Source organism: Crocuta crocuta, unplaced genomic scaffold (genome assembly GCF_008692635.1).
Source record: "Crocuta crocuta isolate KB4526 unplaced genomic scaffold, BGI_CrCroc_1.0 scaffold219, whole genome shotgun sequence".
Lineage (NCBI taxonomy): Eukaryota > Metazoa > Chordata > Mammalia > Carnivora > Hyaenidae > Crocuta > Crocuta crocuta.
The window spans coordinates 8,000,211-8,016,334 of NW_027551572.1; the positions used below are offsets into that span (position 1 = coordinate 8,000,211).

The 16,124-nt window shown below is 39.4% G+C and overlaps 1 protein-coding gene across 2 annotated transcripts in view; it reads right to left on the reverse strand.

Annotated features, from left to right (window-relative positions):
* Window positions 1-15,307, reverse strand: part of OLA1 (Obg like ATPase 1) — a 163,691-nt gene extending 148,384 nt beyond the window's left edge. Inside the window, exons 1-3 of one of the 2 annotated variants that reach the window (XM_077751196.1) lie at window positions 15,199-15,307; window positions 13,801-13,901; window positions 2,497-2,640 (exon numbers count right to left, since the gene is read on the reverse strand). In XM_077751196.1, coding sequence (XP_077607322.1) covers window positions 2,497-2,640; window positions 13,801-13,901 — 245 coding nt within the window. In that variant the 5' untranslated portion in view covers window positions 15,199-15,307. Of the gene's footprint in view, window positions 1-2,496; window positions 2,641-13,800; window positions 13,902-14,418; window positions 14,535-15,198 lie in introns of those variants that run through there. The other variant, XM_077751197.1, reaches the window with a different exon arrangement.
* Window positions 15,308-16,124: the final 817 nt, after the last annotated feature.

A 16,124-nucleotide genomic window follows, 5' to 3' on the forward strand; every position in this document is an offset into this window, starting at 1 on the left:
TTTGAGACAGAGACAGCGAGAGCAGGGAAGGAGTAAAGAGAGAGGAAGATACAGAATCTGAAGCAGGTTCCAGGCTCTGAGCTATCAGGACAGAGCCCAACACGGGGCTCGAACTCACAAACATGAGATCATGTCCTGAGCCCAACTCAGCACTAACCGACTGAGCCACCAAGGCACCCACCCCCACATTCAATCTCTTTATTTCCATTAAGGCATTTGATCAATGGTAACCGACAAAGGAAAAATAAAATTTTGAGAAATTCCCTCACTGCCTAAAATTTCAACAAATTTGAAGTCTAAAAGCTTTATTATTATTGTTTTCTTCAGGTCTCTGAAGAAATCAGCAATGTCACATGACCACACAGTCAAGCAGTGACAAGGGCCCACATCTAAAGAGTCAGATTGGGGAGAAAAGAAAGGACAATAGCAACTGGGGCCTGTACAAGGCATCTCAGCAGGAGAGCAATCTATCAGTAGCCAGGGAGCACACCGGCAGCGGCCAAATCAGCCAACAAGCCAGAGGGGTCAAGAGATTGGCTACATATAAAGGAAATGAACAAATAAGCACATCATTGGGACAACTGGAAAAATCTAAATGGAATCTATGAATCAGATGGTAATGCTGTATCAATGCTAATGCCATGATTGGTGGCTTACTGTGGGAATGTAAGACAATGTCTGTATTTAGCAAATACAAATTGATATTTAGTAAATACAAATTGAAGAACTGAAGTGCAAGGTGGTATCACCTCTGCAACTAACTCTTAAAGGTTCAAAAAAACTTGGGAGAAGGATACTTAAGCATTCTATGGGTAATTTTGCATCTTTTGTATATTTTGAAACGGTTTAAAAATAAGAAGGTTTTAAAATACTAACAGGGGCTCCTGGGTGGTTCAGTCAGTTAGGCATCTAACTCTTGGTTTCAGCTCAGGTCACAGTTCGTGAATTTGAGCCCCATGTTGGGCTCTCTCTCACTCTCTCTTTCTCTCTCTCCTTCCCCCACTCACACAGGCACATGCTTGTGCCCTCACTCTCTCTCAAAACAAATAAACAAACCTAAAAAAAACCATTTAAAAAGAAAACAAGTCAGTTTGAGAAGCAAATTTCAGGAATATAATTTAAACTATGCCCAGTGACTGTGACATATTGTAACCAACAAAGTAACACATGAAAGAACACCAGTGAATAAATGAAGACAAAAAAGCTCTTCCTTACAGAAGAATGCCAATAAATGTTAACAAATGGATGGAATTATAAAATCATCATATGGCAATCATCATTATAATAATTCATTTAAAAAAAAAGTGGATGCTCAAATTCATGGATGAAAGAAAAAAATGAATCACTTTGGTATATATTTTATGATTAGAACTCATAAGAATTGCTTATAGACTAGATTTAGGGGTGAGGAAGGAGGGAAATCAGGATAAGTCTTGGACTTTGACTTAAGCAACTGGGGAAATAATAGTGCTATTTATTCAAATATGAAAGTCTGACAGAACAAACTTGGCACAAGGCAGGGTAAAAATCAAGAGATCCATTTTGGACATGTCAAGGCTGAGGCACTTATCTAGTCATCCAGGTGTCAGTATCACAAAGGCAAGTTCAGAAACTAAAAGCAAACTAAATTCTTAGTATGAGGGAAATAAACTGTGTATATTCATGTAGTACAGTATTAAACAAAGCTATATTAGAACCTGTTATTTAAATCTGTACGTTTTAATCTAGAAAAATATTAGTAATACCTCAAGTAAAAAAATATTCTATTTTTCTAAGTATATGTGTATACTTTCAAGGAAAAGTATGGAAGGATATACCTCCAGATCATTTATATCTGTGATATCAAAGTAGAAGTACAGGTGATTTCTACTTTCCTCTTTACACATCTCCATACTATCTGAACTTCCTACAATGAACCTGTATTACCTTATTTTTTCTAATTAAAGATATAATACATGCTTATTCCAAAAACCTCAAACAATATAGAAGATGAGAAAGTAAAAATCACCTAAAAACTCCCCTACCCAAAGATAACCATCAAACAGCTTCATATATTTTCCTATGAATATACATATACACCTATAATTTTATATGAAAAGAATCATATTATACAGGTTACTTACTCCCTCTACTTCATATTCATCAGAAAAAAGTAGTTGCAACGTTAACAGCCAGACATATCCTTCCTCATCTTTCTCTACGCCCTGCATTATTGTTATAATCACCCAAAATACAATTATGATACATAAATTCTAAAGAAAAAAAACTTCTAAATGATTTTATTTATTTATTTATTTATCTATTTATTTATTTATTTTAAAGTAAACTCTACACCACACATGTGGCTCGAACTCACAACCTGGAGATCAGGAGATGCATGTTCTGGCAACCAAGCCAGCCAAGCATCCCATATATGATTTTAAATATATCACTTACATGTATTTACTGAGTCTATATAAGGCCACCAAATAAATAACAGCATAAAGATTTTCTTACCTTGCTGGTTTGTGGTACTGGCAAAGAAAGTCAAACCTTTCATCTGGCACAGGTACCCTGCTCTCATTAGGATCAATAGTGCAGAATGGGAAGTTTTCTGCTGAAGCCTGACTATTGGTTAAAACATTGAAGAAGGTGGATTTCCTAAAATAAACAAAAAGAATTCTGATCAATTCTTAGGCTAACACTGAGAAAAATTTATCTCATTCTCATTTCAGTGCTCAATAAGATGCATAATAATTATAAAACCAATCTGGGAAGGGAAGGTGGAGAATAACAGAAATTAATGAACTTTACTTATAAATGAATATTTTTACTAACAGAAAAGAATGAAATCTGCAACACTGAAACTCATGATTTATAATTAGGTTATGTTCCTACCTCAGTCTATTTGAAATTTGAAAAGCACTTTCCCAAAGAATCTTTGTTGTAAGTGATAGCTAGTTTCACAAACTATAAAAGCTATTTTATTCCTAAAGTATTTGGTAGTACCAGTATCACTTCACCTGTATCTAATATAATCTTCTCTAGCATAAATGTAGAGAGGTATGCATCTAGCTAGGTCAATCACTTCCTAAGCATTCTGAATTGGGAAATAGATGTTAATTGTCTAATAGGAAATGGGAAGCAGGAGCTCAGACTCCCCTCTAATTGTTATTAATAAAGATTACTGTTAAGTCTAGGGTTATGAATTGTGAATTAGGAAAAATCAAAATGTGAATTTTTTCAAGGTGTAACAAATGAAGAAAAAATCTATTCATAATAAACAGTCACTAATGCTCTAATTATCAAATTCTTATCAGGTAATACATGCTCAGAGAATGTCAACCTCTAATAACATCAACTGCATTTCTAAAATATGATAATCATAGAGTCAAAAATCATACAGTAAAGTTGATCTAATCTGTACTATTTTCCAATTCCATCACTAATATGGACAGCAGAGAATACACTATAGTGAATTTTCTTGCTACAGAAGCAGGGCCATAGCACAGATAAGAATTTAAAATGAAAACTACCATTACACATAATTTTTTTAAACTGGAAGAACTGAGGAAGTAGCTAAGGATTATGTCATTATTATAAAGCTGGTACTCTCCTTCAAAGGAGACTTGGAGGACCCGAAGAACATGACCAGTTTTCTGAGATATTTCAGAAATATCTCAGTATATTTCTCCCAACAGGGAAAACTCTAAAATGTGCTGAACTAAATGGTGACATAAACTGACCCACTCCCTTTAGTTTATTCCCCTCCCCACAAAAAATAAATTGGTTGCCAGATTCACTCATCAGTCCTATTTATCTAAAATTTATCGAAAACATTTATCTAAAATTCATCTAAAACATTTTATTCCTGCAATGAAAATATTACAAAATAATGTTACAGGGGCTCCTGGGTGGCTCAGTCAGTTAAGTGTCCGACTTTGGCTCAGGTCATGATCTCACGGTTTGTGGGTTTGAGCCCCGTGTCAGGCTCTGTGCTGACAGCCAGCTCAGAGCCTGGAGCCTGCTCCAGATTCTGTATCTTCCTCTCTCTCTGACCCTCCCCTGCTCACGGTGTCTCTCTCTCTCAGAAATAAATTAAAAAATTTTTATTTTAAGATGTCACAATAAAAATAGTTAAAGTAAAATGTAACTAATTAATACACACACTTATAGAACATGTGTGCCTTTTGTGGGGGTACAATTGTATTTTTTATATTATAGTTTAAAAATTGCTCATTGCTATTATCACAGTCATAGCAATTACAATATAAAAAGGACAGAGAGGATTGATGAAGTTATTTTCAAATTTATGGCTCTTTAAGAGCCATTTTGGGGACACCTGGATGTCTCAGTCAGTTAAGTGTCCAACTTTGGCTCAGGTCATGATCTCACAGTTCATGAGTTCAATCTCCACACTGTGATTCTTTCTCCCCTCTTCTACTCACTCCCGCTCACTCTCTCTCTCAAAATAAATAATTACACTTAAAAAAAAAAGAAAAGGTACTGTTTTTGTCTGCCCACCCTAATAATGTTTTATGCTACGACAAGAAACAATTGTCCCTTAAAACATACAAAAAAACATAGCAAAAAAAAGTCCCAATATCTCTCAGGTTGAAAACATTCTCATTTACAGCCAAACTAAACTTGGAAGACAAACCTCCGTTACACAAAATGTCTCATCTTGGCCATCGATTTTAAATTTCATAAATTTCATCTGTACCTTCCAAGAGTTTTATAAATGCAAAAAAGTAAAACAAAATAAGCAACTAGAAAAAGGGAAATTTTCTAAGAATTATGACTATAGGCTCCAGTGACAAGTTAAGATATTTTGATCCATTCAAATCTATTAAAAGAAGCTTTGCAAAAGCAAAGAATTTAAAAGCTTTGCCCTCATCTAGAGTGTTAAAGTCTATAAGGCTTTTGTGAAATGAGGATTTTACATACACACACGCACACATTTAGATCCCTTAAGGTTATTAAACCTTCAAAATAGGATAAAGATTCAGTATCGTTAAGACTCTCTCTTATACAAGAACAGGTTTACATACATAGCATTTCAGCAATGATAGCATTAAAAAGTAAAAAAAGAGTCTAGACTTAATGAGTGTCCCCCTTCATTTTGGACTTAAAAATTTGTAAAATTACATATATTACTGTAATTGGTAATTCTGACTGAAAAGATGTTTTATCTAAAACCTTATGCAAAATTACAATATGTATTGGGAAGCCAGGATGTCAATGCAAATTTCCACAGCATTCTGATTTAACCATTTATAAAACACAATCCTAGGGGTGTCTGGGTGGCTCAGTCAGTTAAGCGTCTGCCTTCGGCTCAGGTCATGATCTCATGGTCCATGGGTTCAGGCCCTGAGTCAGGCTCTGTGCTGACAGCTCAGAACCTGAAGCCTGCTCCGGATTCTCTGTGTGTGACTCTCTCTGCCCCTCCCCCACTTGCACTGTCTCTTGCTTAAAAATAAACATTTTAAAAATTTTTAAAGAGAAAAAGAAAATAATTCCCAAATCCCAAACTTCCATGAAAGAGCAGGCACAACCAAAATGCTGACAAGCATACTTTAAGATTTAAGTTCATTTAAAATGGTACTAGGTGGGGGCGCCTGGGTGGCTTAGTCGGTTAAGCGTCCGACTTTCGCTTAGGTCATGATCTCGCGGTTCGTGGGTTCNTTTCCCTTCTACCATGAAACTGCCCTCCTGCCATAAAGAGCTACAAACTAGACAAAACATATGAAACAACAGTTTTCAGACAGAGGACAGTATGCGGCACAGGGCTGTGTTCACTGAGAGAACAACAAATGAACTAAGCTCTACAAATACCCACGCTCACTGCATAAAAGTGATTTCAAAGTCACAGCACGGGGAGAACCAACAGAACCTGGCAGTCATGCCAACTTGAAGAGACTGAGATGAGAGTTTGAGGAGGCCTAACCAGCTAGGATTCACAGGGCAGTGTGACAGAAAGGAATGAGCTGCAGAGAGGGGGGCTCTGGAGATCAGCAGAAGGTATCCCCAAGACTATGGCTATGTCATGATTTGTACCTGAGTAAATTCAGTCTCCAAAAGGCCAGGGTAAAAAAAAAAAAAAAAAAAAAAAAACCCCAAACCAAGAAAGAGAACAATTCTCAGGCTCACACAGAGCTTGGAATAGTTCACCGGCCTCAGTAGAGAGATCATGTAACACAAGGGAACTTGGGTAGAGTCTTCAAAAGAGCCACATCCTAGTACGAGGGCCAAAGGAGCACCAGAGCAAAAACTATTATGAATTTATAAGAACACATAATAGGAAACCTCAAAACAATCAAAATGACACACAAATAACTAAAGGCCAGAACAAAGTCCAACACTCTTTAAGCAAAAACTATAAAATTCAGCACTCAACATAAAATCCAGTGTCTGGAATAAAAATTACAAGGCATGTAAAGAAAAAGGTAAATATATGGGGCGCCTGGGTGGTTCAGTCGGTTGAGCGTCCAACTTCGGCTCAGGTCATGATCTCACAGCTCGTGGGTTCGAGCCCCGCGTCGGGCTCTGTGCTGACAGCTAGCTCAGAGCCTAGAGCCTGCTTCCGATTCTGTGTCTCCTTCTTTCTCTGACCCTCCCCTGCTCACGTTGTCTCTCTCTCTCAGAAATAAATAAAACATAAAAAAAAATATTTTAAAAGAGAAAGAAAAAGGTAAATATAGACCAAAATCAGGAAAAAAGCCAATAAATACAAACAAATCAAGTAGTGATAGAGATGATGGAATTGGCAGAGAAGGACCTTAATAAATATCATAAATATTTTTAGAATTTTCTGAAGGATATAAAGGGAAATATGAAGACAATGAGGAGTGAAATGAAAGATATGAAAACTCTGCAGACAGAACTATTGTATGAAAAATACAACATCTGAAATAAAATGAAATAGAAAAACACACTAGCTACAGATGAGACACTAAAAAAAGATCAATCAACCGGAAGACACAGCAACAGAAACTATCAAATGAAGCACAGAGAAAAAAAAAGATTGGAGAAAAAAATAATCAGAGCTTCAGTGGAATATTATCTAGAGGACTAACACTCTTATAAGAGTCCCAAGAGGAGGGGCAGGGGGTTGCTGGAGCATGTGAAGAAATACTGGCCAAATTACAAATTTAATGAAAATCACAAACTCACAAACTTAAATCTCAACAAACCCCAAGCAAAAGAGGCATAAGGAAAACCACACCAAAGCACATGAAAATCAAATTACTGAAAATGAGTATTAAAGAGAAAATTTTTAAGGCAACTAAAGAAAAAACAAAACGTGTACAGAGAAACCAAGATTAAGAATAACAACAATTTTTCTCATTGGAAAGCTAGAAAAAAGTAGAAGATAACTTCAAAGTGCTAAATGAAAAACTGTCTCTAGAATTCTCCCCAGTGAAAACCTTTAAAAAATGAATGTATAATAACCACATGAAAAGATGTTCAACATTATTAGGCATCGAGGAAATGCAATTCAAAACCACTTTCTATACCTTGGCCATAATAAAAAAGACAATGAGTACTGGTGTGAATGTGGAGAAATTGGAACTCACATACACTACTAGTAGGAATGTAAAATGGCACGGTCACTCTGGAAAACAGTTATGCAGTTCCTCAAATAGTTAAACATAGGGTCACCATACAACCCAGAAATTCCACTACTAAGTATACAAGAGAGATGAAATAGGTTACACAAAAATTTGTGTATTCCAATGCTGGAACACAGAAAGTACAAACAACTTGGAAAATACTACAGTGCAAGAAAGTAGAAAATACTCAAAAAATAGAGAACACATCAAAAGGAATATGAATGAATGAGAAGGCTCCTGATGGCCAAATATGGGCCATCTGAACAACAAAATAAGTAATAATAATAATAAGAGATTATGAGCAACAGAATAAACTAAGAATCCAATCCTGATATAAACAAATTACAATCAAACACATGAAAAATGAAGAGGTCTTCCTTACAACGGAATTCTAGACCATAGAATTTCCATTATTCCCTCTATAAATTTTTCCTACTATAAACATCACTAGTGAAAAATCAACATCATATGCTTCATGATATGTTGTACCAAGAAATACATGTCACTTCTGTACCCAAAACTGCATAACCCAATTTAATCAAAAGAAAACATTAAACACACCCATCTCACACAGTGGTAGCAACCAGAAGAGCTACCCCATGGCACAGTAAAGAAGTCTGTAATATCAAAATGTAGTTTCTCAAACAAAGGCAATACAACAGAGCAAAGATAAGCTTTTCAACAAACCTGGCGCTGGAATAACTGAACATCCATATGCAAAAAACAAACAAAAAAGAATCTAGGCACAGATTCTCACAAAAATTAACTCAAAATAGATAACAGACCTAAACATAAAACACAAAACAATAAAACTTCCTAAAGAAGAAAACCTAGATGACTTTGGCTATAGTGATGACTTTTCAGATACACCAAAGGTATGATCCATAAAATAAAATAGTAATAATAGAAAAGCTTAACTTCATTGAAATTAAAAACTTCTGGTCTGTGAAAGGCATGTCAAGAAAATGAGAAGACAAGGCACAGACTGGAAGAAAGTATTTGCAAAAGACACATCTGATAAAGAACTGTTATCCAAAATATACAAAGAACTCTTAGGGCGCCTGGGTGGCTCAGTGGTATAAGCTTCTGACTTCGGCTCAGGTAATAATCGCACGGTTTGTGGGTTCGAGCCCCGTGCTGGGCTCTGTACGGACAGCTAGCTCAGAGCCTGGAGCCTGCTTCAGATTCAGATTCCCTCTCTCTCTCTGACCCTCCCCTGCTCATGCTGCCTCTCTCAGAAATAAATAAAACATTTAAAAAAAAATTTTTTAAAGAACTCTTAAAAATCCACAATAAAGAAAACAAGCAACCTGATTTTTTTTTTAATGGACCAAAGACTTTAATAAATACCTCACCAAGAAGACATACAGATGGCAAATAAGCATACGAAAGATATTTCACATTATATGCCAGCAGGGAAATTCAAATTAAATTAATAATAGGATACCACTATACATCTACTAGAAAGGCCAAAATCCAAACCCTGACAACACCAAATACTGGTGAGGATACAGAGCCACAGAAACTCTCATACAGTGCTGCTGAAAATGCAAAATACTAAAATCACTTCAGAAGTTTCTTACAAAACTAAACACACTCTTACCACATAATTCAGCAATCGTGCTCCCAAAGGAGCTGAAAACTTATATCCACACAAAAACCTGCACATGGACATTTACAGCAGTTTTATTCATTTCTGCCAAAAGTTGGAAGCATCCTTCAGTTGTATCCTTCAGTTGGTGAATGGATAAACTATAGTACATCCAGAAATGAATTATTCAGCACTAAAAAGAAATGAGCTATTTAAGCCATGAAAAGACATGGGGAAACTTCAATGCATATTACTAAGTGAAAAAAGCCAATCTGAAAAGGCTTTAAGATTCCAACTATATGACATTCTGGAAAAGGCAAAATTATGGAGACCGTAAAAAGATTAGTGGTTGGGGGAGGGTGGGTAAATAGGCAAAGAAACAGAGCATTTTTAGGGCTGTGAAAATATATGGTCGATACATGTCATTTTGCATTGTCTAAACCCACAGAAGGTACAATGCCAAGAGTGTACAATGTGGACTTTGGATGATAATCATGTGTCAATGCAGGTTCATCAACTGTAACAAAATGTACCACTTTGGAGGGGAAGGCTGATAAGAGGAGAGGCTATACATGTGTGAGGTCAGGAGGTATACATGAAATCTCTCTTGCCTTCCCCTCAATTCTGCTGTAAACCTAAAACTGTTCTAAAGAAAAAATACACACACGCACGCGCGCACACACACACACACACACACACACACACACACACACGTATTTTTCTTCCAAAAGCCTCCAAGCCTTACACCCACAATAATACACTGGACCAAGTGGAGTTAACTTATAAAGGCTCACTGAGGTTTAAAATAAAAATGGCAAAACAAATCTAGAAACCAAATCTTCACATTCATGTTTGAATCCATTAAAAGCGGCCATTAAGATATACATCGTTATCATTAGTCCTACACACTACATCAAGGGGGAAAAAACTACCAATTCACAAATAATTCTTGAATGTCTAATAAATTCCTAACACCCAGCCTAAGTGCGAACAATATAATCCTTGCCTTCAAGAAATTTAAATTCTTTTTTTTTAATGTTTGTTTATTTTGAGAGAGATGGGGGTGGGGAGGAGCAGAGAGAGGGAGACAATCTAAAACCAGCTCCAGGCTACAGCTGTCAGCACAGATCCTGACGCAGGGCTCCAACCCAGGAGCTGTAAGATCATGCCTGAGCCAAAGTCAGACAGACACTTGACCAACTGAGCTACCTAGGCACCCCGAAATTTAAATTTTAATACGCAGAAGCAAAGGGGTGTTAAAGAGCTGATTAAATCAAATAATACAAATAAGGCACTCAAAATAGTAAATGTCATATAGTAAGTGTTCAATAAATATCAGCTATTATCACCTTAAATATTACCTTTAAATTTCTAAGTAATCAGGGGTGCCTGGGTGGCTCAGTCGGTTAAGCATCCTACTTTGGCCCAGGTCATGATCTCACAGTTCGTGGGTTCAAGCCCCGCATCGGGCTCTGTGCTGACAACTCAGAGTCTGGAGTCTGCTTCGAATTCTCTGTCCCCCTCTCTCTCTGACCCTCCCCTGCTCACACTGTCTCTCTCTCTCTCTCTCAGAAATAAATAAAATATTAAAAAATTTAAAAAATAAATTTCTAAGTAATCTGCCTAATGTATACTAAGAAGAAAATCCTATTTGTCCAGTTCTCTAGACATTCTTTAGATGTTTTGGTACCAAATGTCCTTATTTTTGATCGGCAGGCCGTCTTTTAAAGAGCTACCCTCCTCCCCAATCCATCTCTTGTAGGCCTATCTAGAGGTGGACGTGTCCAGTCATATGGCTGAGCTCCACATGGACCCATCTCTATCAGCATTACTCTGGTTCCCATCCTTCCTGAGGTCTGCTCAGCTTGTCCTTCAGTCTATCCTTGCAGTAAGTCTCTTTTTCTTGCTTAAGACAGCCAGAACTTGTCTATCTTACAAAAAACCCTGATATAGTTAGGTAATGTAAAATCACTCTACAAAAAAGAGTGTTCACAAACCCAAATGCCAAAAATCAAACTGAACATTATTAAAATGAAGAGACTTCACCATTTGTAAAGTATACCTCAACAAAACCTGGGGGGCAGGGGGGTGGGATGACAGTGGGATGGGTGTTTAATTTAAAAGCATAAATAACACTAGATATTATTAAACTGGATAATAAAAATTTTTAGGCTATTTTCATATACACTGATTATATCATGTTCCAATGCTAAAATGTTTATATGGGAAACACTTCTTAAGGTGTCTCAGTTTAAAGTAGACCCATTTAAAGTCAAGCTGCATTGACTGCAATGATTTTAAAATGTTAATACCTAAAACTGTGTGTTACTTATTGGTGAAATAAAGCTCACAACATAATGATCATATCTTGCTTTCAAGTTTATTGACAACACCCTACAGTACTTTGCTTAATTATTTGTTTTGCTTACATTTCCACTCTATTTAGTCTTACTTTGCAAGCAGCCTATATCACAGCAGGAAACCCCTTCAAAATGCAAACCTCTCCAGCTCCAGGAAAGACTGAAATTAGGACAGCCACACTTGCTCATGTTTTACATTATAAGAATTTAAAAACTGCCTTACTTGGCCATACCATGCTTCATTCACTAAAAATTCTCTGGGACAGAGGCTCCAAGGAACACATGAAAAGAACTATGCTTGTCCTACTTGCCACCAATCGAAAAGCCTAAAGCACATGCCAAAATATATTCATTCACCTTAAAAAATCCATACTGGATCTGAGGGGCACCTGGGTGGCTAGGTCAGTTAAGTTTCTGACTGGTTCAGTCATTATCTCATGGTCCATGAGTTCGAGCTCTGCGTCAGGCTCTATGCTAACAGCTCAGAGCCTACAGCCTGGAGCCTACTTCCAGTTCTGTCTGCCCTTACCTCTCTGGCCCTCCCCCACCCTCATTCTCTCACAAATATACATTAAAAAAAAATGTTTTTTTCAAATCCATACTGGATCTGTTACCATTAGTCTACCCTAATCACTTTTGAGACATTTTCTATTTTAAGATTAGTAAAAGGTATTAAAATGGAAGGACAGGGGTGCCTGGGTGGCTCAGTCAGTTGAGCATCTGACTTGATATTGGCTCAGGTCATGATCTCCCAGTTATCAAAGCCTTCCATCAGGCTATGGCCTGTCAGCACAGAGCCTACTTGGGATTCTCTCTCTCCCTCTCTCTCTTCCCCTGCCCAGCTAGCACACATGCACTCTCTCTCTCTCAAAATAAACATGAAACAAAATAGGACAAATAATGAAAAAAGTAAACTGAACATCCAGGGGCACTTGGGTGGCTCAGATGGTTGGGCATCTGACTCCAGCTCAGGTCATGATCTCAGTTTGTGGGTTTGAGCCCTGAGTCAGGTTCTGTGCTGACAGCTCAGAGCCTGGAGCATGCTTCCAATCTCCCTCCCTCTCTCTCTGCCCCTCCCCCGCACATACTCGGTCCCTGTCTCTCAAAAAATAAACGTTAAAGAAAATATTCAAATTGCATGTGCATAGGTTGTATGATAAACTCCACATATATATCCTACCACTGCCTTATTTGCAAATAAATGATTCATTTTAACTTTAAACACTATAAATCTCAAAGTTTAGCTCCTGTAATTTCAGATTTAGCCACTTTATAACAGCTACCCTCTTATCTAGCAACTTCCAATATTAAACTCAAAATTGTCACCTCTTTCTCCAGGAAAAATTAACCAACTTTATATTGGGGCTTTTAGAACTATTTCTCTTTTTAGAAGGGATCTTTTTTTAATGTTTTCTTTATTTCTGAGAGAGAGAGAGATAGCGTGAGCAGGGGAGGGTCAGAGAAAGAGGGAGATACAGAATCTGAAACAGTCTCCAGGCTCTGAGCTGGCTGTCAGCACAGAGCCTGACGTGGGGCTCAAACCCAGAAACCTGAGATCATTATCTGAGCCGAAGTCGGACCTAGGCGCGCCTAGAACTACTTCTTAAAGTAACCTACTACAGGGGTGACTGGGTGGCTCAGTCGGTTAAAGTCCGACTTTGGCTCGGGTCATGATCTCATGGTTTGTGGGTTCGAGCCCCGCGTCAGGCTCTGTGCTGACAGCTAGCTCAGAGCCTGGAGCCTGCTTTGGATTCTGTGTCTCCTTTTCTCTCTGACTCTGCCCTGCTCACACGGTCTCTCTTTCTCTCTCTCAAGAAATAAATAAAAAACTTTAAAAAAATAAACTAAAGTAACCTATTACAATGGCCTCTGGCAGCCAGCCTAAGTAGGTACCCTATATAGCCAGCAAACATCAAAATCAAATTCTACTTAAATTCAATACTGAGTGTGTCCCAACAATATTTCAAGCAGACAGAGATGATCTGGTTCAACCTGATGTTTCAACTCTCATTGCTTCTTCCTCTAGTTTAGGGAAACAAACAACGTAAGTAATTCAAGTTTGAACACAGGATCTATATAGAAAACCAAAAATGAAATACATCCAAATGAAAACCTTGTTCTGCAACATTAATAATATTCCAACTTCGCAGCCTCTTTGCAATTTAAGTTTTAATTACCACATAATTTCCCATTTCTACAACAAGACCCAAAATATTTACAAGATGAAAAAGAGAAATGCCCAACAACATTCACCTACCCAACATTTGGCAATCCAACAATACCAATTTTCAAGGAGGTTCCAAATCTTCCAATGATTGGGGGTGGTTTAATTCCATCACCTCCCTTTTTGGGGGGCATCTGAAATGTCAAAACATATATACAAACAATATTTTTTACTATCCTCATTAACCAAAAACACATTTCATCACACAAAATATATTACTAACAGATTAAAAATAAAATATACTGTATATACTACCAATCCAAAACTGACAGAGCTAAATCCACTTTATTTTTTAAAAACGATTTTAAAAGTTCTAGAAACAGATCTGATTCTGATAGTTGTCACATCAGTCACTCCTAAGAAGTCCCAGAAAGATTAACCTAAAAATGTGACACCATAAATCAAAAACAAAATTTAGCTGCCAATCTTCCATCCATACCGTTCACAAAATTCTTTCTTTCTTAACCGGATCTAAGGTCACAAGAACGAAAGCATTCAGAAGCAGGAATAGAGAAAAGAGAGTCAAAGAACATCCATCCTAGTACAACCAGCAACCAAGTCACCTCCCCCCCAAAACCACTCCTCTTACCTGGAACCTGTTCTTTCCCATTTTCCCCCACAAGCACCATTTTCACACGGATGAGCACATACCAGTATCAGGGTCTTTGCGATGACGTACGTCTCTCCCACCTCTGGCAATGTAGGTACGACTCAACGGTCCCCGGAAGCAACCTCCAGAATCCACGCTCTGGTTATTTCCAGCTCTAAATGAATCCACTAACTCTTTTTATTTACAAATTGAAACTTTTCTAGGTCCCTGCTAATCTGCCTCCAAGTGCCTCCGTGCGGAATTAATCCCACTTTACTACTGCAAGCTGAACTCGTGAGAACTGCTAACCTCACGTTCTCTAAACTGGGAACTAAAACTGACCCTGTCTTCTGGCGCCTGCTGATCCTCCAGCGGCCACGCTGACGCCCCGCTCATGAAGTGATATTCCAGGCTCTTGATCCCTGACCCCTAGGGCCAGGGATTCCCTTCTCAGGGTCTTGATTCACACCTGTTCCCAGCCAAAGCCCAGGCCTCCGAAGCAAGAGCAGAGCCTCTCCAGTCCTCTGGCCTCCTACCGAGGGGTGGCCAGCAGCCCAGCCAAAGTCGGCCTCCGCCCAACATCTACCCCCGTGGACTGGGCCGCTGGCCAGCCTGGCCTCTCGAGAAGGCTGTCCCCAGAGCGTGCCGGGGGGAGGCGTGGGCCGCTGTCGGGGCGCGCGGCCTAGTCCAAGAGCGCCTCATTCATCCACACACTACACGTCGCCCGCTGCCCTCGCCCATCCCGGCCACCCGGCCCTGGCCTCACACCGGCCTCAGGGCCACGGGCTGGGACGCCGAAGACACTGCGGAAGGCGTACCCGCGGGCTCCCTGAGGGACTCACCGTGCTCGGGGCGGGCGATGACACGGGGTCCCAGCGGCAGCGGAGACGAGTCCTGCCGGCAGCAAGAGGAGGGGAGGAAGGAGGAGAAAGCGCAGGCCCGGCCCCTCCGCCCANCCGACGAGCCGGGAGGCGGGAGCAGGGTGGGAGGAGTCGCGCGGCGCCGGAGCAAGCTGGAGGAGGAACCAGAGCTGGATCCTGTCTGTCTCGCCACCTCACCCCTGCCTGGCTGCTCCCGGGAGCGCGCGTCTTCCGCCTTCTCAGCACGTGGAGCTCCTGGGACCCGGGTGTCCACTTCTCTCCCGGAGCGCGCCCCGCGTTACCGCACAAGCTCGCTCATTGGCCTGCAGCCTCACAGTTCACCCGCTGGACCTCCAAGCACGCTCGGCCAGACCGCCCGCCCGAGAAGGGTCGCATAAGGTCTGGCGAACAGCCTTGCTAAACCTGCGGACCTCCTGGCTGCTAACAAGTCCTCCGGGGCCACGGCCCCCGCTTGCCATTCTTTTCCTATAACTTTATTCAGTCAACCCAAATGGTGAGAAGCTGTTAAATAAACTTTCCTAAAGGAAAAAAGAAATGGGCCAAGGGAAGCGTGTGATTTAAGGATTCCTTCATCACTTTATTGTTTAGGCATTTTACAGGCACTGGATCAAAGGGTGCATTTAATAGAGCCAGTTTCCCCTACTTTTCTTCTGGATGGTTATGAGCAAGGGGCTTTGGAATTTGGGAAACATAGGTTCCCATCTGGTTTCCACTACTTGTGACCCTGGACAAAGTAACCTCTCTGGGCTTTAATTTCCTCTTTGATATAAGTGAGACTATTGAGACCCACCTTATGAGGTTATTAGGAGGATAAAATGAGATATGCGTAAAGCTTAGAGCAACAGTACCTGGCACATACAGGAAGGGTTCATAAGCAGATCATAAAG